The sequence below is a fragment of the Melanerpes formicivorus genome, unplaced genomic scaffold (assembly GCF_026170545.1).
Source record: "Melanerpes formicivorus ecotype bairdi unplaced genomic scaffold, bMelFor1.0.p_v2 SCAF_7, whole genome shotgun sequence".
In the NCBI taxonomy this organism is placed as follows: Eukaryota; Metazoa; Chordata; class Aves; order Piciformes; family Picidae; genus Melanerpes; species Melanerpes formicivorus.
In genome coordinates this window covers 15,627,016-15,654,746 of record NW_027142359.1, presented here as the reverse complement: position 1 = coordinate 15,654,746, position 27,731 = coordinate 15,627,016, and the positions used below count along the sequence as shown (strand labels likewise).

Here is a 27,731-nt window from a genome sequence, read left to right as displayed (position 1 = left end):
ACCATATTGGACATTTCTACTGCACTACTATCCTGTAAACACGCTTTGGCACCACTAAAGGTACCAATTTTGTCCTTCAAATTTTATGGGTGAGTCCTGTGTCTTTGAAGTTCTGTTCCTATTGAGGATGAAGGCAAACTCCCACTGATACTACTAGGGTTAGGACTGTCCTTGTCTCTATTTTTGCTGTTGTTTCCTTTGTTGCATTAAAGCTTTTGCCTGGGGGAAAAAGAAAAGCCACATTACTAAATAAATTATGAAATATTTAAATTTGTGAAGCCAGCCTCTTATGACTAGCTCCTCCTCTCATACTAAGATGACACTTTTTATAGAGCTACAGTGTCTGTACTGCTATTACTCCTCTGTGGGATCCACGACCAAGAGGTGACAAAACAGCAGGCCACCATGAGTCAAGTGACAGTAAGTAATGTCTAGGAACACTTTCTGATTTTGACTCAGTGCAGTGAGAAACAACTACATTGGACTGGTAATGCTTTGGTTAGTGCTGGAGAACAAAGTAGGATCAGAGATGAAACTGAAGAAAATAAAAGAGCGGGGAAGTTTCTAAACTAAGCTTGATGTTTACCCAAGAATAAGAGGCCATACATTGTAGATACATCTGTAAAAGGCATTGGTTTACCACTATTTATGTTCTGTTTATGTTCTTTTGTATTTACTTTTTTGCCTGCAGCTCTTCCAGTGCCACGAGAATGAATGAAGCTAGCTTTAGTATCATGATATGTAATGAAATACTCTGCAGTTACTCTTGTGAATGTTTTGCGTCTTTTGTTTTCATTGCATTTTTGATCTGGCTTTAAACCTTAATAGTAGCTTCCTTCTTTTAAAAGAATGGTTTAGCATGTTCAAATACGTCTGGTTCAAACTGCTTAGCTTATGAATTTCTCATTTCACCCTCCTACTTGTATATATTCAATGCTTTTGACTTTGCCTTGCCCCATCTCTTGCAGGTTTGGTAACAGGCAGGTAGCAGCTTTCTCTCTAGGTATTTGTGGATTTGGGTTTTTTAATACTTAGCTAAATGACTTCAGTTTATGCCTTTCATTTTTATCTCTCTGTGGCATAGCCTATGAAGACCACATTTGTAAAATAGAGAAATGTCATAGGAAATTAAATGTCTTGGATTTCTGCACAGTTAACTCCCTGTGGTTCTCTGTTACCAAACTAAAGGTCTCAGAACTCCCAGGTGCTGCCCATCCCAATGTTCCTTCTAGTTTTCTCTTACTTACCTTCATTTGCCTTGTTCCCTCTTCTCCATTTCTCCTGCAAGCCTGCTTTGCTCCCATTTCTCTGCTTCTTCATGGATTTTGGCAGTAAAGAGGAGGGCACACTGGTAAGTGGCACAAGTGTACTAATTGTCCCTATTTGCTGTGCAGCATTTCTTCCATGGTCTTTCTTTGCAAAGTGTTTCATGCACAATTGTCTGTTCTCTCACTCACACCTTGACTTTTATGAAAGAAATATTTTGAGTAGTTAGAAAGCAACAGGGGAAAAGATGCAGATTTTCTTTGCACAACGCCTAGGATTTATACAAGATCAGTATAGGAAATGGAGCAGCTTTCAGAGCAGGGAATAAGACAGTTCCTGAAACATGTGCTGAACTGGGCACTTTTAATCCTCAGCATGAAGTGGTGGATAGTGGTGCTGAGCGTACTCATACCAGTGGAGAAACACACCTTTAAAACTGTACATCAAGAGAAATACTGATTTTTGGCTGCAGAATCTTAGCCCAAAAAAATAACCCCCCCAAAAAAGACAAAAAAACCCTTGAACCTAAATGCTCTTAACAGCATAGAAAGTTAGAGGTAAGGAACAAAAAGAAAACACTGGATGATCCAACTTCTAGTGAACTTTTGGCAGGTTTGGAATGTAATGAGGAGACCATGTACTACTGTAATGTTACATGCTTATTTGGAGGCATTAATATACGTGAAGACAGATTTGTGGGTTATTGTATTATGATGCACAACCCAGTGGCTAATTTGCATGTAAAATTTCTATGATTAATGGATTAGGCAATGCTAACACAAGCATGAAGCACTTGTAGCAATAGCTAGCTGGTTCTGGTAAAGCTCTGAGTATTTGAGTATTGGTTTGCAGTTCCCAGGCTGCAAAGTGATCAGAGGAGAAGAAAAACGTTCCTTACTTTTATCCCTTTTACAGGAGAATCAGAATAGTCACCAGATGCCTCATGTAGAAATGTCCAGCAAACTCAACTGAAAAAAATGAAATCATGATGATATACGAAAATTACTTGAAGTCTAACACAACTCTTTATGAAAAGCAACATTTTTTTTTTCAAATCCTAATGTTTTAACAGTTTGATCAGTATGAACATACTAAATGTGCATAGACTAGCATATTCTTAATACTGTGATAAATCAGTTCAAAATCATACAGACAAGCATACAATGGGCCCGCATTAAAACAATTATACTATGAGCTAGCTCCTGTCTGTGGCCGAGAGCTGGAAGTGCCTCAACTGATTTCTGAGTTCATAAGCAGCTTGTTTTACTGCCTGGCAATCTCATAAGGATTATGAGAGAATTCAGCAGATTAGGTTTTTAATTTGGTATCTCCAATTGAAAAGTATCAGATGAAGCTAAGGTACTGATATCAACTGATATTGGTAACCTGGCTTGAAATTTCAGATCAGAATCTCTGCCTTGTATTATGAAGAATTTATTCCCTGCTACAAGATTTTTTTTCCTACACTAATGTAACTGTGTATTCATCTGCATTCTCATTTTTAAATTCCTGTCTTTTTAAGAAATCTCTTGTGAAATTGAAGAGGTGCATCATGTTCTTGCACCACCTTCTGAGCACAGTTAGGCATTGGTTTACACTAAGCTTTTAGAAGACGGTGCCAGCACTACCTTGTCTCCCAAACATTTTACCCACCTCATAGGCAGCTTACAGGTTCTGAAGCAATTACTCTGTTAAGTACCCAGTGATGTGTCTTTCTCAGAAACTGAAAATAAAGGTGTAAGTGAGGTCCACACAATAATTTATGGGCGTTAACCTATGGGTGCAAGTTTCTCTGGGGATAATTATGTAACTGTGCTAATAACTCCAAGGATGCTTTGATACATTAAAACAAATTTTCACAATGATGTTCTCGAGCATTTAATTACTGTCAGGATTCACGAGCGTATATATTTAAACACGAGAGTGGCCCATATGTCTTTGCAGAAATAACCCTCTCCCTTCACGCCGCAGGCAAGCTGAGGAAGCCCTGTTTGACGCAGGCAGGCACTCACATTAGATACGTCTACTGAAAACCTCCCATTTTTAGAGCAGAAAATTACACAAAGGGTGCAGAGAGCGGAGCAGTGTGTTGGTTTGCAAGGATAGCTGTTAAAACAGGCATTACTGACACCAAAATTATCAAAATGCCCTGGGCTTTGCAGGATTTCTTTCAAAAAGTGCAGCCTGGCAGACTGATGTGGTTCAGAAATGCACCTGTCAACCTCCATGTACCAGGCTAAGTTAGCATGCCTTGGAGAAGGAAAGGTTCCCAGCTCAGTCAGTTTGTCCCAAAGCTACGATTGACTTGCTGGTGGAGCTGACATGGAGCTCCAGGTGTCCATGAGAAATCCTCCAATACATTGCTCATCAGTCCCATCATGAAGGCTCAGTGTATTTTCACTTGTGTAGACGCCAGAAGCAATCCCAGCATAAAGACTGACCTATGGAGTGGGCTCAGTTTGCAATGCTTGTGCCTGTTTTCCAGTACTGCAATTGCCTAGCTGGTATTAGATTTCCCACAGTTAACATTTTTATGCCTTTGAATTTGTATCTTCTTTTAGCTTTTCTTCTAGTGAGGGTAATATCAAATCCTTTGAGCTCTTGCATTAAGTCTGTATAAAATTGCACCCTTCCAACACAGCAAAACACTACCCTAGAGATCCACACTTAATGGTGTTACAGAAGCACCCACAGGGATACAAGGGTTCATAGAAAAACCATCAGGATTTCTTTTTGGAGCAGTGACAGGGAGACAGAGTTCTGCCCTTGCTTGGGGGTGGCAGTGGCCATGGTGAGGGTAGATGTCTTGGTGGGTGAGCAAGTGGCAAGTGTGTATTTTGAGAGGCTGTATTTGCATTTCCTGCCCCTTGCAAGCTTGTCGGGCATGCTGGGACTGAGTCCTGGCTTGTGGAAATGATTACTAGGCAATTTATATCAAACAATTATTCCTACTGTTGTGTTTGTTGCAAACTTGGCTGCAGTACAGTAATGTTTAGTGGATTAATAATATCTGCCTTTGGCTTCTCCTACTCACTCAGCAAACAGTTTTCTTGTTTAATAAACATTCTCATTTAGTCTGACTAGAATGGATCCCAAGGGTCAGAATAGCCATAGCTGCACGCTGAGACAAGACTCTGGGTTTCCAGACAAAAGGCCAACTTTTCCCCTCTCCATGCCAGGGTCCAAGACTTCTGCCCATTTGCAGGATCAGCTTTGCTGGGCAGGTCCCCCTGAAATCCCAGAGGGGCAGCTCCAGAAGTGCCCTTCTGCAGGAGAAGGTATATCCTGTCAAAAGGGTCACAGTGAGTAGCAAAGGCACCAGAATCACTGGGACAGGCAGATATGTTAAAAACCAGCACATTTAAAAAGTAAAACCTCTATGAATATATGTGTGTGTGTGTGTGTGTGCGTGCAAAAAATATATAAAACCAAATACGTCACACCAGCAATTGATCATGGTGCATGCTGGGAAGGAATATGAGGATAAGTATGCGGCACATGGTCTTGTGTTTACACAGGAAGCCTGGGAGTTACAGACCCTTTAAAAGTCTGCATGTTTTTTCTTGTTGATGATCAGACTCTTTCAGAATCAGGAAACAAAAAGTCTGCCCGTGTTTCATAATAGTACAACTATCAGGATATACAAATATGGAAGTTACACAATGAAAGAAGAACTGAATTAAAGTTGTTTACAGTCAAAAAAGGAGAGAAACAGAACTGCAGCCTTTTAATTGCTACACCACTGAAATGAGTCTGTGCACAACCTGCCTATTTAAGCACTTGCAGTGTTGTATGGTACAACTGTTTCTCTCCATCCCACTGCTGTTTGTGCCTCCTCAGTGACAGCTAAAATTAAAGAGGGATGTTGCAAGTAGTCTTGTGAAGCTTTAAGACAGCCATCAATTGATCAATTAAGAACAGCAGTCAGCACTTACAGTCAAGTGATGGACTGTTGGCTTTTGGCCTGGGGAACAGAGCTACAGCAACCCTGTTGTGACAGACTGTGGATGGATACTCTTTGCTAGTGAACTCGGTGACTTAAATGCTGTAGCTGATCATCTACCGTAAGAGATACAGGTTGTGTCATAGGTCCAGGGGCCCTCTGATGCCCCATGGTGAACCTCATCAGCACTGTCTCCAGTGAAGGATTTCTCACCGTTCCTGTTCACTGAGGTTGTTTGTATGCAAAACTATGGGCAAGATGTAAGATTTCAGACAAGCAGGTTAGGTTTCGTGTCTGCCGTGAAAGGTGGGCAAGAGAAAGGAATTTTATCTTCTCTTACCTCAGTGCCCTATTGTCCCACTGCTCCACACTCTGTGTCACTGGCAATTTTCACTGCAACAAATAGGTGTTGCTTCACCACAGCTAGCAAAACAACTAAAAATATGTATGTAAAGCACTTTGAGAAGCGCCAGAGAAAAAACATTATCAAGTAAATTATTTATCAAATGGTGTTTGGTTACAGACAGGGAAAAGAAAAAGACCTGTTTTGTGCAGACTGCCTAAGCTATCGACATTATGTTCATGGAGCTATGAGACTCGAGTTTGCCTTTCATCCAGATTGACTAAATATGAAATCTATTCCTGTACAATGCTCCTCATTAAGCAAGGCAGATCCTGAAGAAATAAGAATAAAGTAAGTTTTCTGAAATTGCTTTCTTTGGTGCTTTGCACATTTTGTTAACAATTTCGTTGACTTTTCAGTGTGAAAAGGGAAGGAAATCTTAGCCAATTTTGGGCAGTTGTGGGACCTTTCTTTGTATCCACTTCCTATTAAGACACTGCTATGCAGAATCAGTGGTATGGACTATGAACACAGCAAAACAGAAGTATTAGTGGGACAGGCAACTTTTCACACTGGAGTTTATGTTAGCAATTCAGGGAAAAAAAAAGTCAGATATATCTCTATAAATATATTTTAGGAACATACTAAATACAGATCCACTTCTGAAATCAGAACTCAAGAGTGTTTCAGGATTTTGCAAATTATCTTTGTCTTTATTGCATGTCCATCAAGAGTTTCAAGTCCTAAGCCTGAAACTACAGGTAATGAAAATCAGCAGCCATGTTGTAGTATGAAAATGTAGGCAAAGCAATATCTTCCTTTAAATATTTTCTTTTCACTTTTTTCCCCTAGTTGTCCCCATTATTCCTTTGGCAGCTATAAAACATTGTAACTAACCACAAATAACTATAAAGATGGAAGAGGGAGTCTGTAAAGAGACCATCTTTGCTCTTAATTTATTTTGCTTATTCATATTTTGGACAGGTTTATTTGTTTATAAGATTGCTGTACATGAATAAAACCACTAGGAATACTCTCAAGCTATTGGTTACAAATTATTTAAAGCTCATTTCTTCTCTAAAAATTAATTATGTAAAAATAAAGCCTTCCTGTCCACAGATCTGCTTGCTTCCCTGTCTGTATCCAAGTATGTCAGGTGCCTAAGGAGAGTCAACCCAAACTGAGCAGCAGAAATGCTGTGACTGATCTCAACAGTGCTGGAATACGGTGCAATTTTAAAAGCATTTTGGGGTACTTTGCTCTTGCTAACTGCCCAGCCCTGACAGCCTAGCTAATGAAACAGGTTTCTGTTGTTCCTCCTGTCCCACATCCAGCATGCCTCACAAGTTCCTCCCAGGGATGCTTGTGTGTGGTTGCTCACAGCAATATGCAGCACCATCCTGTCCTGGCCCTGATGGCAAGAGGAGCATGGGCTCAGGACGTGCAGAGCCTACTGGTCTGGCACCCAGGAAAAAACAGCTGTAATCTACCTGCAAACCATCTGCTTTTATAGCTAACAAGGTGAGGGTCTAACACATCTGGCAACTTACAGGGGCATTTTTCAGAGTAAAAATAAAGTTTTATAGAGACATTTGATACGCTTTCTGTGTAAGGAGAGGCTGTGCTGTTTGGGAAGAATGGTTCCTTATATCAGTGTGGAAGCACTGGTACAGGTTTCATAGTGGATTATCAAATGTCTGAACGCTTTGTAGATGTGTTCATTCTGTGTACAGATGAACCCACCGCTTCTCCACGCTTGTTCGGCTGCACGGTTTAAGTCTCCAATACAGGCCCACTGATCTTCGTATTTACTTGAAACAGCCCATTTGGAATGATCGTTAATGGAATAAAAGGTGGCATTCAGTGGCAGCCCTATTAGGTTTATGTTGTAGACATGGTAGTCAAGAGAGCAATTTGAGGGAAGTTTTTGGCCAGAATGCTGCCAGGATTCAGCCAACAAATCAGTCTTCAGTTCCTGAGCCATCCAGGCCACGTAGATATCTGTGGAATAACACAGGGTATGGGAAATTAGTCTTTCAGGTTCCTTCAGTTAAGAGGAGACTGAAAAATGTCACCTAGACTAGGATTGTTTCATTCCAAAGCATAAGTGAGCCAGAAGGGATTTTCTCCCTCCTTTTATTTTGACTTTTGTTTCAGAAGTTCTTTTCTACTTTCCTCCTCTGGGAAACCTGTTTCAGCAATCAACAGGAAGGAATTTGAAAGGGAAAAAAAAAAGTTTCAAGCCTTCTCCATAACAAAAACCAAAGCAAACCAACCAACCAACCAAAAAGTGCATGCTTCAAACCCCATACTTGTTCTTTGTTGTTAACTGTTCAACAACAGGAAACAAATTTTCTGAAAATCCCATTGTTGAACACCTTCAGGCATTTCAAAGGGGCAGACAGCTTTTTGCTTTGTGGGACTTGGAGATTATAATGGGACACCATTCCTTGCCCTCTGACACATTTATTTTTGAAGCTGAACTTCTCTTTTGCCCCTCAAAGAAAATCTTGTCAAGGAATATATTAATTGCTTATTTCTTGCATGAGAATGTGTGACACAGAGGGCAACAGGTTCTCTTACCATCTACGAACAAGCGTGACTTTGCAAAGTGGAGAAAGGTTTCCCCATGAGCTGACTGGAGCTTGGAGAGGTGGCGCAAGGGGACTGAGGGCAGCCTGGACCCCGCACAGAGCTTCTGCAGATTTGGGAGATCAGCTTGGAAGATTTTAGGAATGGAACAGCTGTAGATTCCTGGATTATAACTCAGCATCTGTTGATCTGAGAAAAACCCGAAGGAATGAGCATATGTAGAATTAAAATGAGTTAAAGCAAAGCAATCAAGAGAGTAAAGTTCTGCCTTAGTGAGAAAACCTAAATCCTTCTTAATCTTCACAGTCTATCTCCTAGAGGAGTTCAGTGTCAAAGTATCATATTTTAGCAATCAAAAACATGTTTAATTGACTTGTATTCCAACTGGCTCTGCGGCATGTAGACTGGCTGGGAGACTAGGTTCAGGGTTTTCCTCTTACACTTCATTATTCTTAGCAGAACTGTTGAACTATTGACCAGTGGTCTTGGTCCACAGTCACATCTACCCGTGCTCATCCTCAAGCCTCTGAGCAGTCCACAGTGCTCTGAAACAGCATGTGTATATCCAAGCTTGCCCATATTTATAGAAGCAGTTTCCAGTCAGTTACAGCTGCCAAGCCAAATACAAACAGAAATGCTGCCAGAGGGTCTAGCTTGGTTTTAGGGAGAACAGAGCTTGACTTTCAGCATATGGATTGAATTTGCAGAAGTTTACTTTTCTGTACAGTGCACAGCTTAGCTGTAGGAAGTTCTTGCCATGGGTATTTTGAAAAAGACCAAGGGAACAAAAGGGTTCATTAGATGAGCTGGTGGAAGACCAGTCCGTCTGGAACTTTCCAGTCTTTCTGGCTCAGGAAATCTGTGAACCACAGGTTACTGGAAGCTGGGAAGATGGAGCAGGAAAATCATGACTGTAGGTGTCTCCTTTTATTGTCCTTTTTCCCTAAACACATGCACAGATGTGCTTTCACAAAGAGGAGCCTAGTTTAGATAGCTCTGAGGTGTGGCAAGTCCCCATTAATATAATTTGAGGTTTGTAAATGAAAAAAGAGTGGAAAACAGTGTGAAAAGTGTTAATGAACATGCTAGTATGACTTGTATTGCCTTTTGATAGACCCTTTTCAGAATTTTAGTATCCCACATTGCTATCAGATTGTTCTGAATCTTATGGGTATAGATTTGGGGGTTTTAAAATTGTTTCTAGCATTGGTATTTTACATGGCAAGAAGTACCTGGGGAAATCCTGGGTGATATTTATTCTATACTTTGTATTTCTGATGAATCAAGGCTTCTACTCCAGCTCAAGCAGTGGTTGCCTTTACATTTTTAGAACTGCAGACAATTGCAGCTGAACAAGCTATTACTGGTAAAGATGATTAATCATCGTAGTTTGTATTTCTAAAGCATTCTGTATGCGTGGACTGAATTTACCCTTGATATGTTCTCGTGACTATTATTAGCCCAATAGTCCTCATGGGGAGATGGAGATAGATTGGAAGACTGAATTTCCCACACTGACACAGGAAATTGTTGGATAAACATAACTGAAGCCAAGGATGCTGTTTCCAGGTCCGACTTGGTTTCCCAATTTGACACTGATGGACATGAACAAGCCTCAAAGGAGAGTAGATGCAGGGGGGAAGGAGGGCAACAGCTTTCTTAGAGAGGAGCTTTTCATACCTATTTCTGTGAACTGGTCATATTTGAAGGTTATACAGATGGCTGTCTGTCCAAAGAATTCCCCAGTAGCTGGATACCCATAACCATCCTCAGGGATGGGAGGGAACAGGGGCACGCTGTGAATCACCCAGAAGCCTTGTGATTTGTCCAAGAGCAGAAATCCTGTGAAAAAAAAGAAAAAGTTTCTGCAAATTAGTTAAGGAGGGAAAAGCCTTGAGACAATAGAGATGTGTCCTTCGGCTTTGATGCTGAAGACACCACACTTCAACATATTAATGTCTACAATAAACTGACTGTAGAGTAGGTTAATGGATTATAGGAGCCAGTAGTATTGTATTAAAATTGCATGAATTCTTTGCTGCATAGCCTGACTCGAGCTGTCATCATGTTTCATTTGAAAACAAAATAATCTTTTCAAAACCTTTCTCTGTGCAAGTTTTGTCTTCAAAAAGTCTGACAATTTAGTGGCCATCACCCTCTCTCGACTGTCCATTTTCCTTACTTTCATATATTCACAACATAAGTGGAAACGGACTGTCAACACCGTATCTTCTTTCCCAGACCGAATTCTCCTCCTCCAGAGAAGCAGCAGAGAGACAGGCTCCTCCCGAGCTCCGGGGAGGAGCACGGCTCCCGAGCTGTCCCCATTACGGCAGCCTCAATATACAGCTCTGCTGGATCCAGGCTGGGCAAACCCCGCCTGTTTCCACAAAGGAACACACAGCCCTCCACTGAAGGTCATGCTTATTTAAAGTCTTGCTTTACTTTAACTAAATAATTTAGCACTTCCATGATCTTGACAACAGTTTCTTGCCCTAGAGAGAGTTTGGAGGGGTTTATATTTAGGGTGCCTTTCCCTGTACCTTTTGTACTGCTCTTGCTGTTAGGCTCAGGATGATGTGGTCTGCTCTGGGTGAAAGGAGCTGCAGGAGTTTTGGCTCTTGAAAACAAAGGGTCCATAAGCCCTAACAGTTCTTCAACGCAGCACAGGCATAGCAAAACCAAAACAGACGCAGCATATGTAACTATACAACAAATCATGCATCATGCAAATCATTCTCCAGTTTTTCTTTAGGCAGGTATTTTAGATATGCAAGTAAGACAGACCAGTGGATGCCATCCATAAGTTTAGAAAGGAGAAAATGGTAGCTTGGGACTCTCCCTGTACCTTTGGTATGTCCTCTTTTCCACATATTGGCGTTTGATTCAGGGGCCTCATCGTTGTATATTGCATATACAATATTGTTCTTCTGCAGGAAAACACACATTCAGTAAAAGCAAGGCATTTAAGCAAACAACTTCTGCTGGGAACTGAAGAAAGAATTCAGGACTTCTTTGTGTGAACACCACAAGCCTACCTTTCTCCAAATTCAGCTATCAGTTTCCACAGAAGCTAACGAAAAATAAACCTGAAGGCTCAGCTAATGCTATTGCTAATCCTGATGGACCCTGGTTGCTATAAAATGGAAGTTGTCTCAGTCACTGCAGTAGCCCTTCCTCAAGAGATCCAACATGCTCACTAAGGCAATTTACATGGGTTTGTTGGACACCTGCTAACAGAGAAGTTCCTCCCTCTTTTTGTGTGTGTCTCTGATTTCACAACCAGATCCAGTGAAACTGCTGAGGGAAAACAGACATGATCAGTGTTCTTGTGAAGGACAAGCAATTAACATTTTTGGGGTAAAATATTTGCATATAGCCACACCTCATTCCCCCTGAATAGAGAACTTCAAAGGAGTTGGAACATGCTTCCCCTCCTGATGTACTCAGAGTTTGTAAACAGTTTATTACAATTACAGCAAGACATGGAATAGGATGGTTGACCAACTGCCAATTTTTGACTGACTTCTGGGAATGTCTTCTACAAGGAAATAAGTGACACCTTACCACTAGTCAACAGCAGAAATGCAGAGACACACAGAGACTCCCCTCCCAAGAATACTATCAGATAGAAAAAAAAAAAAAAAAAAAGAACTATGGACATATTTTGTGGTATTTTATAATCACTTAAAACAAATATAAATGAGCTGTTTGACTGGTGTGGGGGGCTGGGAAATAAAGGCCTAAAAGGCATCATATCACCGCTGAAACAGTCACAGTGATTTCAGGAGGAAGAGCAAAACCCATACTTCCTTTGAGACAGAGCATAAAACACATACAGATGGGAGGGCTTGGGACAAGTGTAATAGTCACCACTGGCCCTAGTCTGTATTTGCAGCCAGTTCACAGCTTTGGATGTCACTCAACATGAATTCCAGAGAAGTTGAAGGGGCTACATACCAATGCTTTTATTTTGATGGATGATACTTTAAGTTTGTGAGAGGCTTGACTAGAAATTAGAATTGTAACCAAAACTGCAAATTATCTGCCCAGCTGTCAAGACGCTCCCCTTGACATGTTTTAGTGGATCTAGTCAGTCAGGTCTGGCCATACCTCTACGTGCTTATTTTGTCTGGTTTAATTTCATTTGCATGCAATATCAAGTAGCTGTACTAACAAAATGGGAATTAAATGTCACTTGCCTCAGATTCGTATGTCTCGTACAGCTGCTTCAGTGTTTGTCCCAGAGCACCCTGTGTCATGTTGACAAGGTATTTACTGAGCTGCCACTGTGGAGCCGAGGTGTCCATGTACAGATATTCCAGCCCCAGCATGGGAATGTCTCCTTTGACATGTTTTGGCAACTTGTAAAGAGCAAACCTGTAACAGAATCACAGAATCACAGAAACATTCAGCTTGTAAGAGACCATCAGGATCACCAAGTAAACCCAGAACCCTACTCTACAAGGTCCACCCCTAAACTATATCCCCAAGCACCATATCCAAACGACCTTTAAACACATCCAGGGCTAGTGACTCAACCACCTCCCTGGGCAGCACATTCCAATGCCTGACCACTCTTTCTGTGAAAACATTTTTCCTAATGCCCAGTCTAAACCTACCCCGTCATAGCTTGAGGCCATTCCCTCTTGTTCTATCACTAATTACTTGCAAGAAGAGACCAGCACCAGCCTCTCTACAACCTCCTTTCAGGACAGTTTTCAGTTTTCTTACAGCCATCCTGTTTGAATGTGAAAATCAGTATCTCCTTCCTACTTAAGGATTGACGAGAAGGGTGGCTCTAGAGATGCCCACACCAGAACCACCAGCTTGTAGTGTAGACATCTCTCAGCCTTGAGGAGGTGACCCAGCGCAGAAACCAGCAGCAGTTTGGCAGCACAGGACCTGCTACAGGCAAATGTGTTCTGCTTCTTAACAAGCAAAGGAGACAAACTTAGCATCAAACTCCTGTTGTTGTGTTCAGACTGATGTTGGTGCCCTGAAAGAATTTGAGGTAGCCCTGAGTTGGGGTCCTGCTTAAATATCAAATCCCTTTGCTTCTAGTTCTGGTAGAGAACCTCAGGTTCCAAAGTCAGTCTGGCATTCTCATGACCATCCTGGAACAACTCTTACCAATATATTTTTATACTATATAAACAGAACTTTAAATTAAATAGCTAAAATTATGAATTGAAATTACAAAAATTCAAAATGTTCTATGTATACATATTAATACCACAAAATAAGTATAAAACCATATGATAATGCTTGCACACCACTGAACTGTTTGTGGTGGGTATTTGTAAACCATTAGCCAGAAACACAAATCTTTTCCAATTGTAGAGTACTCAATATTGTCAGTAAATGGCTCAGTTCATATTAATGTCCCTGATGAAGTAAACATGTTTTTCCTAATGTACAAGTCCATGGGATTAACTGCAATACAATTAATTGAGCCACTTTGAGCGCTGCACTTGAGTAATTTGTTATTTTTGTCAATAGTAAGAACTGAGTGGTGTTATTTTCAATCCTATACTATTTACCAAAAACACAGCCTGACTGTGCTTAACCCTTCAAGTATAATAGGGAGGTGTAAGCCTCCCACAGTTGATTTGCAGTCTCAAGTTGTTCTATAAAAGGCATTTCCGAAAGCAGGTAAGAAGTGGCAGGAAAGCATTTTACTAGATGAACATTTAATCCATGGGAAATGTACATGTACAGGCAGAAGAGAAACCCACACTGGTGATCCTGGTAATCCACTTGCTAACTGACTGAATGATGTTGCCTAAGTATCTCATGAGAAATGGTTGCTGATGACAGATCACAGACAAGAGAAGAAAGAGATGTACATAGCAAGGCTGGGGAAAGTTGCCTTGTGTACAAGGAGTCACAGCAGTCACACTATTTGAAGTGAAGATTTGTAAAGGACAGCAGCAGTTACAGTAGTACCAGCTGCTCCAGGAATTAGTATATGAAACCTTTCCAAACTGCTTTGCAATTTATTGGAAGAGTTATGTTTTGCATGAAGATTTATGCCTTGCATCTGACAGACCCACATTAGCAGGTGTGCTTCAGGAAGCGCTAGTAGTTGAGCTATCAGTAAATTGCTTGCCAGTTCCAAGTGGATACATGTTTTGGTCCTTTCCAGAAAGCCAGCTGTGTGTATGAGCAATTTAAGCTGTACAAAAGTCTTCACTGCACAGGAAGTTTCTCAAGAGCTTAGGCATTTGTGGGAGCAGAGCAAAAGTTGTTTTCCTGAGAGCCAAGGAAAAGCAAATCTGCTTAGCCCCAATTAGTGTTGTCACATTGTTTACTTGTGACTGAACACTAACCTATTTCACAAAATCACAGCTTTACTTCTTAGTGACATCTTTGCTGCTTCTCCTTGCCTCTCCCCCTAAAAGAAAAACCCCATAGCTTCAGTCCCTGATGCAACACTTCTTGGAAAGCAGAATTTTGGCTTTTATTTGCATGAAAAGCCTCCCACAGAACACAGTGAATTTGGATGAATAAAGGAAAGGCTCTGCACTCCTTAAAAGAGCTGATGGTATGGATATTTGCTCTGGTGGCCCCTTGTGTGAGGTGCAGTGAAGAGCTCAGGAGTGGAATGCAAACACTGGAGAGACTCTTGCCAGCCCAGGCACTGTGTGTGGGTAGGAACTGCAGACATGGAACTGCAGGCACAGCTGCAGAGTGCAGATGGGATCAGGTCAGATAAGACAAGTGATTCTTCTGGTTTAGGGACAAATGAAAGGGTACATTAATACTGAGTAATTATGAAATATTGCAGGATGAAACCACGGAATAGTAGGAACTCACATAAAGCTCTTGCTAACTGAATGTGTTTGTTTGAAAGAGCATTGACATTTTTGGCTGAGGAAGCTTTTTTCAGCAATTTCAGTTCTGCTTCTCCTACCAGCTTCATAGCAACCAAATCCAGAATCAGCACAAGCTGACTGTTTCTTGTCAATAAACTAGGATGACCCCTGCAGATAGGCAAGCTTCTGCTTCACTTGATCACAGCACACTGGAAAGGAAATTTTCTCTGTCCTTCCTGCTTTATTTGTCAGAAGGGAACATGGTTTTGCCTGTGCAGACCCCCCAGTTCCCATCTGGAAGGGGTCCCACACTGCTGGCATTCACACAGAGGCAGAGGTGAATGACTCCTAGCCATAGCTTTCAAAGACTTTCTCAGAGAATTTGGCTACAAAAAATGTGTTCAGTTAAGAAATGAACGGTAAATGGCTTTCTATTTGCCTGGGATTTGGTCTTTTAGGATTTTTAGCTTTAGCATGAACAGACTCATTATTCAAGGAATAATTGCAGTTTGGAGAGAAATTATATTTCTCATACCTTTAAGTTTTGGGTAGCTGCACCAACAAAGAGCCTGATTCCTGAAAAAAATCACATTATCCAGAAAGCCTGCTTGAGTACCTTCCTGCAGTGTGAAGAGCTCCTGCCTTCCCTGCAGTTAGCTCTGTGTGCAAGGGAAAGGATGTGCAGAATAACACCTGCTTCTTTATCACTTGTATCCAAACTAATCACTGCTCCATGAGAAAGACAATTTTCTTTCGAAATGGATTGCTGTTTCAGTCATAGACAAGCTTCCATGTTCTTTTTAAAGAGTTCTTGTTTCCTTTTTAAACCTGGGTTGGATATTAAGTAATTATCTTTGTGTCTTTTGTCTTTGAAGTACATGAATCCAATTAATCATTCAATACCCAAACTTGGGCTCAATGCTGGCAGTACCAGCTCTGAGGTGCAAGCAGCTCCAGTAGTGGGGAATAACCTCTGCTCTTCAGTCAGTTTTTTTCCCACAGTGCCAACCCCTGCCTCCTGCTTCTCCTGTATCCCTCCTGGGGCAGGTCAGCCTCTTCTTCCCCTCAGCATTGGCAGCTAGGGGGCAAATCCCACCTGGCTGAGGTTCAGGCATGAGTGAGGAGGTCAAGGACAAGATACAGCTTTTTTTCTCTCCTCAGCTCAGTTCCTTCAGCCAGATGAGCCAAGTGCTGGAACCCTGGTGCAGGCTGGGTGCCTCCAGGGCTGCTGCCAGTGAGCACAGCCTTGGCACCCGAACACAGGTTCTGCTCCCTTTGATGATGAGACATGAACGCTGTATAAGGGGGTGATTATTTTGCAGTTAGTCATAATGCAGTAGGGTGGTTGGTTCACTGAAATGAAATCACATTTCAATAACTTATCCTGGGTTTTCCAAATGCAAAATCCAGCTATGACTCACAGGCGAGCAGGGTTAAAACCACAATTGCTATGCATTACTTGGTGGTGATCCACCTACTTCATGCGGTTTAATCTCAAGTCTTCTTTACTGACCTGGCATTTCTTCCTGTGCATTATTTACTCACCAGTCAACTGCCTCCCCATCTTCATTCCTGCAGGAAATCTCAGCTGCCCACAGGGGTGCAGAGGAGAGAAGCAATAGCAAAGCAGGGTGCCACCATGCAGATCGCACGGGCATTTTGGTTTCTCAGCTGCACTCAGCAAGCACTGAGTAGGCTCTAAAAGGAGAAGTTGTGCAGCATTAACTGTCAGCTCCTGCTGCACGATGCAGTAAGCACACCCCAGGCAGCTTGTCTGGAACAATGCAGCTAGCCTGGGAAGTCAGACCCCCACTGCAGGAGTGGCCAATGGCCACAGGGACAGGGCACCTGGGAGTCACTGGAAACTGCTCATGATTTCTTTGGGCAATAAAATGGCAAACTGACAGTTGTCATGCTATATTTTTTGAGAAAACTTAGCTTTGTATTTTCAGAGGCAGTACTTTGACTATTTAGAATATTCAAGGTATTCTGCTTTAAAAAAACAACAACCAAGAATCAAGCTGCAGATACTGAAACTCTTTGTCTTCTTTTCAGTGCTGCATGACTGATGTGTGTATTTGTTACAAGTACCTGAAAAACACTCGGTGTTCAGACATCTAAACCAAAATAATTTCCACCTCACTACCTCTCCTTCCAGCCCTTGTGGTGAGCACAGCCTTTGCACTATTCCTGCAAAGAGGCTTTCTAGGGAAGTCCCAAGCCCTGCATGGTTCTGGCTCGGGCAGTGAGAGCCTTCATTTGTCTGTGGGGACTGAGCCCACACGGGCTGACAGGCAGAGAAAATGCTTTGATCTCAGAACCACAGTAATTTACTTACAATTAGTTAATAATCATTTTTTTTAATTACCTTTTAAGTTCCTTAGCATTTCTTTTAGGAGCAAACATGTCTGAATTGAGGAATTTTACATCTGATAATCATTTAGCAATTCATGCATAAAAAGCTTCTGTTTCTATTTTGGTATATAAGTATTCTTCTCCCTCATTATGCTTACATTAAAAGGTGTTGATTTACATTAAAAGATGGTGAAACCAAATATGGGATATTTCAGCCTCAGGGAGAGCATAATGCAATAACCTCTGGATATTTTAGCATAACAGAAATCTTCACAACCTTCACAGTATTTTCTCTACCTTCTAGCACAGCCTCTCCAGCACTGTAATAGAGCTGTAGATAGGGTATGCTCCACAGAAGAAAGAAAAAATGAATAGGCCTTAGCACAAACAAAACCAATGACCACAGAAAGCCAGGATTTGGGAGGTGTGGATTGAGACCTGAATTTTGCAGCTCACTTCTAATCCCATTCATGGGAGATCAGAACTGTAACATAGTTGTGAGGAAACATTTTCAACCAGACCAGCTCAGTCTCTTTTCTTGCTAAGGAACTGCAGGGTCCATAGAGGGGGCAGTAAAACACACAACATGCTGAGAATGTGACAGCTGTTTCTATTTTCTGCTTGGGACTTCTGCCTGCTTACAAAGCAATCTTCCCACCCCTCAGGGAACAATTGCTTTGATACGCACCACTTCCACTTGGTCTTTGAGCAAGTCCCTGCATGGCTGTTTTGGGGGCAGCCCTGACTGGTAGGGCCATCCGTGCTGGAGTGGCACAGAGTGCGCAGAAATGAAGGCTGCCTGTTCAGCGCATGGCTGTTCCACTGCTGAGTCACTGGGGCATGCTGGGTTCAGAAAGAGATGATGGAGGGAAGACTCAGTGCAGGTCTCCATAGTCAGGACTACTCCAAAGATGAGAGCGAGACTAGTTCACTGTAATTCATGTTATATGTCCCCATAACATTTTAGAATTTTATCACAGCTGCTACTAATGGAATAACAGTTTCCTAAAGTCTTTCCCCTTCCCATCAGGACTTTGTAAGTTGTAATGGAAATATTTGCATAACTACAGGTAACCACGAAAAATAAAGGCAATAATCATCGTTTATGTTTATAATCATGTTTATGTTTGTGACTGAGCAGAAGTCAGGCTTCCCCTGAGTTCCTTTACAGCTGTCACTTATTTTCTCTGCAGATCAAGGATATAGAAGTCCTCAACTGTGACTATGGCAAGAATACAATTAAGTTCCTTCGCCTTCATAGAGAAGGCAAGAAGCATTTTGTTAAGGAGGTGGAAGTGTGCACACATCTCCGTCTGACTTCTGCTCATGAATACCTGGATGGAAACAACTCCTTTGTGATACCTACAGACACCATAAAGAATATTGTCCTTGTGTTGGCCAAAAAAAATGGGGTATTTTTACTTTTTAACTAGCCTTGTTGTTTCTTATGACCTCATTTGGAAATGTTTTTTATACTAACTTTTTATTTTCAAAATGCATCAAAACAATCTCTACCCTTACCGGCGCATTAGATCACCAATAAAGTCAACCTTCAGTCATTTGGGAATTTTTCCTTCTCCAGTGTTTATCCTTGTGGACTCCTTAGTTTTCCAAAGCATTATTTTTTTCTTATAGAGCTGTCAGTGGGTTTTGTAGATTTGTGACATAAGATAGTTTTTTAAAAAGCTAATAGCACATAGTACTGTGTTATTCCTATATAGCCATTTTAAACAGAGGGTCTCAAATTATGTGAGGCTTCCCTTAATTCTTTTAACTATGCTCTTACTTCCTTTAGTGGCATCTCTCAGACTAAGAATCTATAGTGTAACGAAATCCCATCTTTAGCTTGTAAAGCTTAATCAGAGCATCATTAGGATTATTTCAGCATCGTATTATCAAAGTATAAGGCTTCTTCAGCAGCCTCTCTGCAGCTTGCTGTACCAGAGAAGGGAAGAATTTTGACATTGCACTGCAGCTGCTGTTTGTAGCATATTGCTGTAAGCTGATCAAATGACTGGTCACAGTGCATGAACCAGAAGTGAAAGAAATCTGTTTTTAACAACATTGATTCTTCCCAAATATTTACAACAATCAGAACTACATACCTTTGTACATGAGGTAATTGCTTCTTTCTAATAATATTGTTTGCTGTCTTAGATCCCAACTTTAGAACAATTTGCTATAGATATCTGCAAACACTTCATGACAACATTTTGCCAAGTGGCATACGTCAAAACTTACGTTCAAGAAGTACCATGGCGACGTCAGTATCAGGTATCTCAAAGGCTTATGCTTTCGGTTTGTTTATTCTGGAGCCATTCATCACTCTCTTAGTTCATGTTTTCAAGTTAAGATGGTATTTACTGCACTTTTACTTACATGTCTGCTCTAAATTGCAGAATGGTGTTCCCCATGTCCACTCATTCATATACGTTCCTGATGGGATCCGTTTCTGTGAAGCTGAGCAGTGCAGAAATGGTGAGAAAAGAATTTGCAGCTTCCCCTACTACCTGTAAATATTTCCACCTATGAGAGGAAGATAGCTTTAGAGATACTAATGGTGTTACAGGGCTTATAGCACAGCCAAACCACTCCAGAGGTCCACAGAATGATGTTATAATCTAATATTGCAGTCCTTGATCTCTGAGATCTGGCTGCACTGCTACTCACATTTGTAAGTATGTCCTTAACTTTTAATGGTTACAACAGCGCATCCTGCAGAACTGCCATATATTGCCACAGGTTTTAAAAGGCTTCCAAGAATGGGCTGCTTGCTTTTTTACATTATACTATTGTCTACAGTCTCACTATTCTCATCACCCTATAAAGAGAGTGTCATGAAACCACACTGCTGCAGGCCAATTGCCTAGTTTGCAGTTATTTTCAAAAGCTGTCAACATGCCTTGGTTTTATTTCTAAGGAAGATGCAATTTCATTGCTGTAAATCAGGCAGACTTAAAATTTATCGTGAGCATTCAAGTCTAAGTGCAAACAATTTTTCACATGGAAATATTTCAGAGCATGCCATTTTTTGCACGCCATGTGCAAACACTGTTCATCTTCACTAAGAGTTTTGTGATATTTGGAAGACATGAGCTTTGGAGCTCAACTATCTGACAGGAAATTGGCATTCCAAAGGGAGTGTAAAAAGTGACTCATGACAAGAGCGTAAATTCAGTCTCACAGTGTTGGTATTTCATTTAACCCATCTCTCAGATTACTGGGAATTGAACTGAGACCACGACATTACTTCACACAGGGAGTTTAGAGGTTTTAGGCATCAGTTCAGTACCCATTACTCCCTTAATATAACTTAGAACTATTTCCCATCCAACCCTCTCTCCCTATTTTCTCAACATATCAGGGTTAGGTCCAATGTCAAGACCAGTTTCACCTGCAGACAGGACATGAGTTCTGAAAGGTGCATTTTAGCATTGTCCCCTGTATTCCTCCTGAAAGAAAAGAGAGTTTGTGTAAGTCTCCAGTGCCTCTTGGCCTGATCATTGTTAATATTCCCAGTAATGCTAAATACTGCTGTATTTTTGGTAGCCTCAATACTATTCACTTTGCTTTCTGGAAGATGTTTAAAAAATAATCCAGAATGTAATTTCTTCAAGAACTGCTGCTCTTAATGTACAGATTCAATTAAAATTTCCATCATCTTGAAAATTCAGCATGAAATTCTGCAATTTCAGGTTCTACACAAACAAAAAACCTTTAAGGCTTACCAAGGAAACTGCCTTTCCTTCTTAATCTTCCCTTCATGTAGTCCTTCAGCTATTTCTTTAGGATTCCCTGCCTAGGTGAACAATAATCAAAGAGAGGATTTTCAAACCCTTTTAGTTTTTCTTTATAAGAGAACCGTCTCTATCTTTAGCATCCTCCTGTGCACTTACCAGCTGACACAGAAATTTATTTCTCAGTTAATCCTATCTCTTAGCACTTTTCTTATTATTAGAAGAAACCTAGTGAGGCTTAATAGAATTATAGGCTTATTCTTTGCTATTATATCAGCTGATAAAAGCCTCAGCATTTTTTTTTAAATTGAAAACTTCATCAGTAACTTAACAAAGTCAACATCTGACAACTGAGCACAGCACAAACACAAAACATACTGAAAGCACAGCACAGACTGTTCACCTGTAAAACTTTGCCTAGGCATTATATTCTTCAAAGCAAGTTTCAGGTTGATTGCTACACAGCCAGCCAGCCTTTCAGCAAATCATTCATTTTGAGGAGCTCCTTCAAAGAAGCTGTGCATTTGAATATGAGGTAAATATATCTCCAGGTTTGCTGATAGTATCTGCACTACCTTAATGTGTGTTACACTCTTATAGCCAAGCAATGAATTCATCAAGATTTGAATAAACACCAGAATATCCTGTCCAAGAATAGCCATGTCTTTTGATTTAAAACCTTCAGTAATAACAAGAGGATTACACAAAATTATAAATACACCTCCTCATCCTAATTAAAAACCAATATGCATACAAGAAAAGAAATAGATGGAATGAAGTTTTGACAACTTCTAGTGACAGAGCAGTTTAACAACACAAACCTGTAAACAATCACATAATCTAGTGGAATTTAATTTTGTGGAATTAAATCCGTAACAGTGGAGTTATTTCCTGTACAAATTCCTGGGAAGACACAGTTTATGGACAGAGACTGCCAGTCTTCCCAGTCCAAGGCAGGATTACTACATGCCAGACATATTCAAGACTTAATTTTTAACTAGCTAGTGTGAGCACCAAAAGCAGCACAGAAACAGCAGCTTGGCCTTCAGCCACTGACTATCTGCATGCCTACATGCCATAACGTTCCTCTTTTCTGAATTTTCTTTTTTGGCAGCTCTGGTCAGCGAAGTTTTCAGTTACCAGTTTGGTGTGCTCTAAATGACTGACCACTTACTGTTTAGCTGTTGTCCAAAAGGTTTGTCAAAAGACAAACCTTTTTTGTTCAGGACAAAACTGTTTGGTCTTTAGATGATAATTCACTCATGCAGCAGTGATTTACAAGAGCACTTTATGAATAGTGGCTAAGAGCAAAAAGTGTCAGTTTGAACCTGTGGGTGGCATCTGTATCAGTGCCAGTTCCTGCTAATTAGCTGAACTGCAGGGATTTGCATTGGCTCCTCGCCCTCTTATTCTTATAGATGCAAAACTCACAACAGAAAGGGAAGCAAATTTCTGACTAAGGCTCCAAGTCTTTGTACAGAGAGTTTCTACATTAATTTATGTCACCAGAAAAGGCTGACTACACTTCTCCTGTACACTGCAGCACTACTAGCCTGTTTCATTTCACTTTACAGCAATTGGTAGTCTCCAAACTGACATCAGTGAGAGCCAACCCAATGCATGTCCCAGCTCCAGGGAGGGTAAATAATGTGTGGTCTCAGCTCTGACTGCAGATCACTTGACACATTTCCTAGTCTGAGCTCTGATTTCACTGGCTTCTGTCATGTTTCTTACCTTTCCACTAACATCAGCATGCAGAAAATATTTTTAAGGTAGCTAGGCTTGCTACAGAAGCACACAAGTGAGTCCTGGAGAGATAGCTTCATGGCTCTGGAGCTGTCACTGCAAGCATGCACCAGCGGTTTCTTTCTCTGTCTGAAAAGGGGCTCATTTTGTCTTGTATTTTTGGATCACAGGTCCTCTGGTTGTTTATGCTGGAATTAAAGATCTGAAACTTATGAAGACAACACAATCTGGATTTGAAGGCTTCTATAAGAATGAACACACCACACTTCCTGAAAGGAATGACAGGATTTTATGTGGAGAGTTATTTTGCAAATGGTTATACGGCGAATGCAAGGATTTTGACTTTGACTGCATATGGTATACACCAAATCAAATAACAACTGCTACCTAATCTGTAACCCTGAAGTCCCTCTATACTGTAGAGGGATTGCAGCTATCAAGGCCAGGCCTGCAGTTGCTGCGCATCAGCCACTCTAAGGTCTCAGTGGCAGTGTTAAGTGCTTGTTAGGAGGGGTGAGAGACATACCTTTAGGGCAAACTCTCTCTGATGGTGCATTAAGGAACAGTATTTAAATGTGAAGTTTCATGTTCAGTACAGAACCCTTCAGGAGAACAAACTAACAACTAATTTGTCAAATGCTTTTATCAAAACACCTACTTGTGGATTACAGAGCTGTGGACGGGGCGGACAAAGACATAGATAGCTCTTTCATAAAATCCCGTGTGCTATGTATTGGTCAGAAAAGACTGAGAAAATAATAAAACAATCAAAGATCACAGTAAAACGCTATGGGTCTAGACAGAAAGAGCTGAAATGAAGTTTTGTAAGCACCTGTGTTACCTCTAGGAACAAAGTCCGTGAATGTATCCTTGAAGCCTTCTCTGGGCCCCCCGACTGTGGCGAATATTCACCCTCTTACCAGAAAACTGTCAACTCTATCCAGATGCTCATCCTTTCCAAAGTGCCAGAGGTATCTTATTTCCTTCTGCTGATGTTTTACTTAAACAATAGTGAAAGTTAATGAGACCACTGAGAAGACCAAAATAAGCCTATTACTTCCTCTAGCAGTTTTAAGTAAGACTAGAAACTGTTTGGTGGTACAGCTAAATGGTCTTGGGGAAAAAAAAAAACCCAACCCACCAAGAACTTACTGAGAAGTTCTTACACTGATTCCCAGGCATGAATATAATGGGGAAGAATATCTCTCAGTGCTTGGCAGGACATGAGTAAAAGTCGAAGGGATGGTACAAAACTGTCTACATGTTCAATAGATTGTGTTTGATCAACTCTATGTATGAGGGAGGTGGAGGTTTGCATCATTTTTCTTCACAGTGACTGAAAAGACTGCCAGGGTGTTGGCTGAAAAGGTGCCCTAATTCATTGTCTCATCTGTTTTCATGGTTTCAGGTACAGGTCATAGAAGTCGTCTTGAACAACAATTTTTATAATGTTGTAGATATGACAAAACTAGGCTTGACCAATGACAAAGAAGTAAGTAAATGCTCCAAACACAACTTCCCTGGACTCATCCTTAAAGCACAGCAGCAGTTCTGTATAGAATAGAGTTGAAGGGAGCAATTTCCTCCCCCACAGTCCCAGTGAAAGCTCCACCTTACCTCTAAAAGAGATTTACACTGAGATTTACAGCAGGATAACTGTCTTCTTGTGCTGTTCGTAAAAGCTAAAGGAGAACAGTGGAATGCTCTGGAGATCAAAAGGTATCTGTAACAGAAACTACCTATGAAAAATCATTCCAGTTTTCTCCAATGAATTTGACTTTTAATGTCAACCTGTGCAGTTTTAACCAAGCAGAACACATGATGGAATCCTTTCACATAGCTAGGTCATGTAAAAAGTTAGTCCACCATGGCTCCTCTTTCTGCCCCACTGGCAGCACTGCTGAGGTCAGGGAGGATCTCTGGTGTGGTGGGGTTACAAAGTAGGCTAGCTAGGTTGTAGGCTAACTCTAGGTGACAGAACATCGACACTCTAAGGGAGCAGTAAAGGGATGTTTCTGTAGCCATTTGGAGCCAAAGCAGATTGGAGCAACTCCAGATAAGGTATAAGACTGGGATCAGGCAGAGGGTGAGAGATGTAGAGGATGACAGATATTTGCACCTCCCTCTACAGCTGCTCTAGCTGACAGCCAAGTCCAGCTGAAATTCTGTTATTATCATACGACGGAGATAAATTGGTTATTCCATTTTGCATCAATAGCCTATAGTTTGTTTGTGCTTTAGTCTCTCTTAAGTCTTGTGATTCTGCTCCCATCCTGTCCTACACTTGCCCTCTTTTAAGTGGATATTACAGATCCACTTAAACTTTTCAGGTAAGAGCAACATCTACCATTGATGTCCATAAGATAAAGAATGGGCCTAGGCATGATTTTATGATGAAATTACTAGCTGCAGTTTCTGCTGTGGTGGTGATGGCACATTTCTGTTTCAAAAATGACCTCTGTGTTTGCACTCATTCCCCTCAGGTTCTGGTTCCAGTGGAAGCTCCCTATGGCTCCTGTGCTTGCACACTTGGCAGGAAGAAGTTCCTAGAAGCGCAAGGCCATGTGATAAAAGATGAGAGGCAAAGTCACTTTGGACTAGCAGCTGCCCAAGGAAACTAAATCGCCTGGCTACACTCACACCTTCCTGATAAACTTAGCAGTATGGCTTTCCTATCAACATGTACTTCTTATTGGCCTCTTCCATTGCTGACTGCTTTCCCCTCTATGAACTCCTGAAGTTGAGAATTCAGGAATTCAGAAATCAAAGTCTGTCTCTGAATCTCAGTGTGATTTGCAGACTGAAATCCCCTACACTCTTTTGAAAATCCCAGCTGGAAACATTATAGTAAATTAATGAAACAATTAATTTGAGAATGTCTGTAACATGCTTCTGATATGTCAAATCAGCAACCCTCCACATTCTATTTATTAATGTTGCTTCAGTAAAATGAGCATACAGGCACAAGATCAGATGCTTCATGACATAATCTGTCATGACTCCTTGATGCCGCACTGATCTACAGAGCTGACCCAGTAACTGAACAGGGAATCAGTCAGACTCTGATTTCCTTGTGAAGGAAATGAAAAAAAGAAAAAAGAAAGTCTCTCTCATGTCTCCTTTACAGAGTGAATAATCACAGCTTTTGACTAATTTCTTTGCATGTATTCTGACTGCAAGGCTGCTGCGCTGCTACTCATCAGACTATACAGTTACTATATAATTACTTTTGTATTAATCACTGAGGTGTTTGAGGTTTGGAACTATCTCTGTAAGATTAATTAAATAGTTTTCCTTAGTCTAAGAGTCTTATCATGACTTCTGAGCAGGCAGAAGTCAACCTAAGTAACCCTATTACTTTTGGGAGGCGCAGGGAGAAAGCTAGACAGACAAACAACACGTATCTTTAGTTACCCCAGGTGATAGCTTTGAACATAGAGATAAAACTATACAGCCAACAGTTCTTATCTTACAAACTGCAGCTACCACAGAAATCCTGCTCAACTTCTGGCAGCTTCTAACTGCTGCTCTTATTTTCTCCAAGTGTCATTTTCACAGGCTCCATGTGACAGAGTACAAATCCAATGGGAAGTGCCCAAAGTTACTTCTGAAAACTGCAATTCATTTGCCTTTGTGCTTTCTCAGTTTGGCAGAACTGCAGTACTCCTCTGAGGGAAATCATTAAATTCATAACCAATGGAAATAAGGAACATGTTTTGCACCATGTGACACTTTTGAGGTACTTTTCAATATAGGAACCACTTGCCTTAGTGGGTAGGACACAACAGATGCAAAGGGAAGACACTATTCACAAGCCTGAGATACCTCCTGACAGCAGAACAAATGACACCATGGAATGAAGCTGTCCCAGTTACACTGTTCTCTGGTTACTAACCAATTCTGAAAGTTTTATTTACAGTGCTTCTAGCTTTTGTTGGGGACATTCTTTCTTACCTCATTGGCTTGTGTTGTATTGTACTTGTGGGCTTATATCTGGCCATTTCTGCTATTCTTAGGTGCTTGTAATTTATTAATATATCTTGTAAGGGCAAATAAAAAGCAACATCAAAAAACAAACTAGTATTTGCCTGTTTAACAAATAAGAAGTGAAACAATTTACTACTGATCTATAAATGCAAACATTGTAAGTAAAAGAAATGTTTCAGTTCAGACAGTTTTACCTCCAATAAGTGACAGTCTGGTTCCAAATGAGAGTTCACTACCAATAGATGGAAAAATAGATGAAAAAGGATTTTACTGAACACTTCACCATTTGCATCTTCCTAAAGAAGGCAGACCTTCACAGCCTACTTCCTTTCCAGCTTATGAGAAATTTATTGCATTAGGCAGAAAGTTTCCTTTGTTACTATTTGTGCTTCATTTGTGGGCTTGTAAGGTAGTAGTGGACTAACCTTCATGGCAGAATGAGGACACAAAGCAGCAAGCAGTTGTTTACTTAGCCTTTACTGTGGCAACAAGCACATGTATACACTCATGCAATGTGATTTCTAAAAACCTCCACAGACTACAGACATTCAGCAAGTTTTTAAAGGCATCTTGGCACAACTTCCTTCAGCACTGTAAACCTGTGTGCCCACTTACATGGGCAGAAAGTACTCAGGCAATCAGAAGGAGCCCCTCTTTTCCATATGCCCTTTATTTATTCAGATAACAGCATCACTCATTTTTTAAAATGGGGCTTAGACTTGCTTGAAACCTGACCTTCTGGCTTCACCACATTCAGACTCCACAATGGACTTGGATTGTTTTAACTGAAAGAGGTATTTTTTATCCCCCAGTCCTCATTGTGCTACTCAAATTGCTTACTGTGTGTTACTGGGAGGCAGCTGTGATGCTTTGCTGATGAAATCACACTTGACAAAAACGAGCAGCAGCTAGCAGATTATAAACCTGCAATTTAAAATACATCT

The 27,731-nt window shown here is 40.9% G+C and overlaps 2 protein-coding genes and 1 long non-coding RNA gene across 6 annotated transcripts in view; 1 reads left to right on the top strand and 2 right to left on the bottom strand.

Annotated features, from left to right (window-relative positions):
* Positions 1-162: 162 nt before the first annotated feature.
* LOC137442413 (uncharacterized) lies at positions 163-2,557 on the bottom strand. Its single transcript, XR_010987670.1, has 3 exons — positions 2,165-2,557; positions 1,248-1,464; positions 163-219 (listed from the first exon to the last, which is right to left on the bottom strand). It is a non-coding gene; the product is annotated as an uncharacterized lncRNA (long non-coding RNA).
* LOC137442411 (uricase-like) lies at positions 336-26,877 on the top strand. The gene is made up of 8 exons (XM_068141157.1): positions 336-420; positions 18,511-18,729; positions 19,475-19,591; positions 19,717-19,795; positions 22,971-23,157; positions 23,648-23,771; positions 24,209-24,292; positions 25,284-26,877. Exons 1-8 carry the CDS (start codon positions 406-408, stop codon positions 25,419-25,421), a joined length of 963 nt encoding a protein of 320 aa, XP_067997258.1. The 5' UTR covers positions 336-405; the 3' UTR covers positions 25,422-26,877.
* DNASE2B (deoxyribonuclease 2 beta) overlaps positions 6,479-27,731 on the bottom strand; it is a 32,793-nt gene continuing 11,540 nt past the window's right edge. The window contains exons 1-10 of one of the 4 annotated variants that reach the window (XM_068141153.1): positions 22,789-22,893; positions 21,046-21,116; positions 20,712-20,769; positions 19,697-19,843; positions 16,508-16,660; positions 12,347-12,524; positions 10,993-11,074; positions 9,825-9,986; positions 8,136-8,333; positions 6,479-7,553 (exon numbers count right to left, since the gene is read on the bottom strand). In XM_068141153.1, coding sequence (XP_067997254.1) covers positions 7,198-7,553; positions 8,136-8,333; positions 9,825-9,986; positions 10,993-11,074; positions 12,347-12,524; positions 16,508-16,620 — 1,089 coding nt within the window. In that variant the 5' untranslated portion in view covers positions 16,621-16,660; positions 19,697-19,843; positions 20,712-20,769; positions 21,046-21,116; positions 22,789-22,893 and the 3' untranslated portion in view covers positions 6,479-7,197. Of the gene's footprint in view, positions 7,554-8,135; positions 8,334-9,824; positions 9,987-10,992; positions 11,075-12,346; positions 12,525-16,507; positions 16,661-19,696; positions 19,844-20,711; positions 20,770-21,045; positions 21,117-22,788; positions 22,894-27,731 lie in introns of those variants that run through there. The other 3 variants (XM_068141154.1, XM_068141156.1, XM_068141155.1) reach the window with 3 other exon arrangements.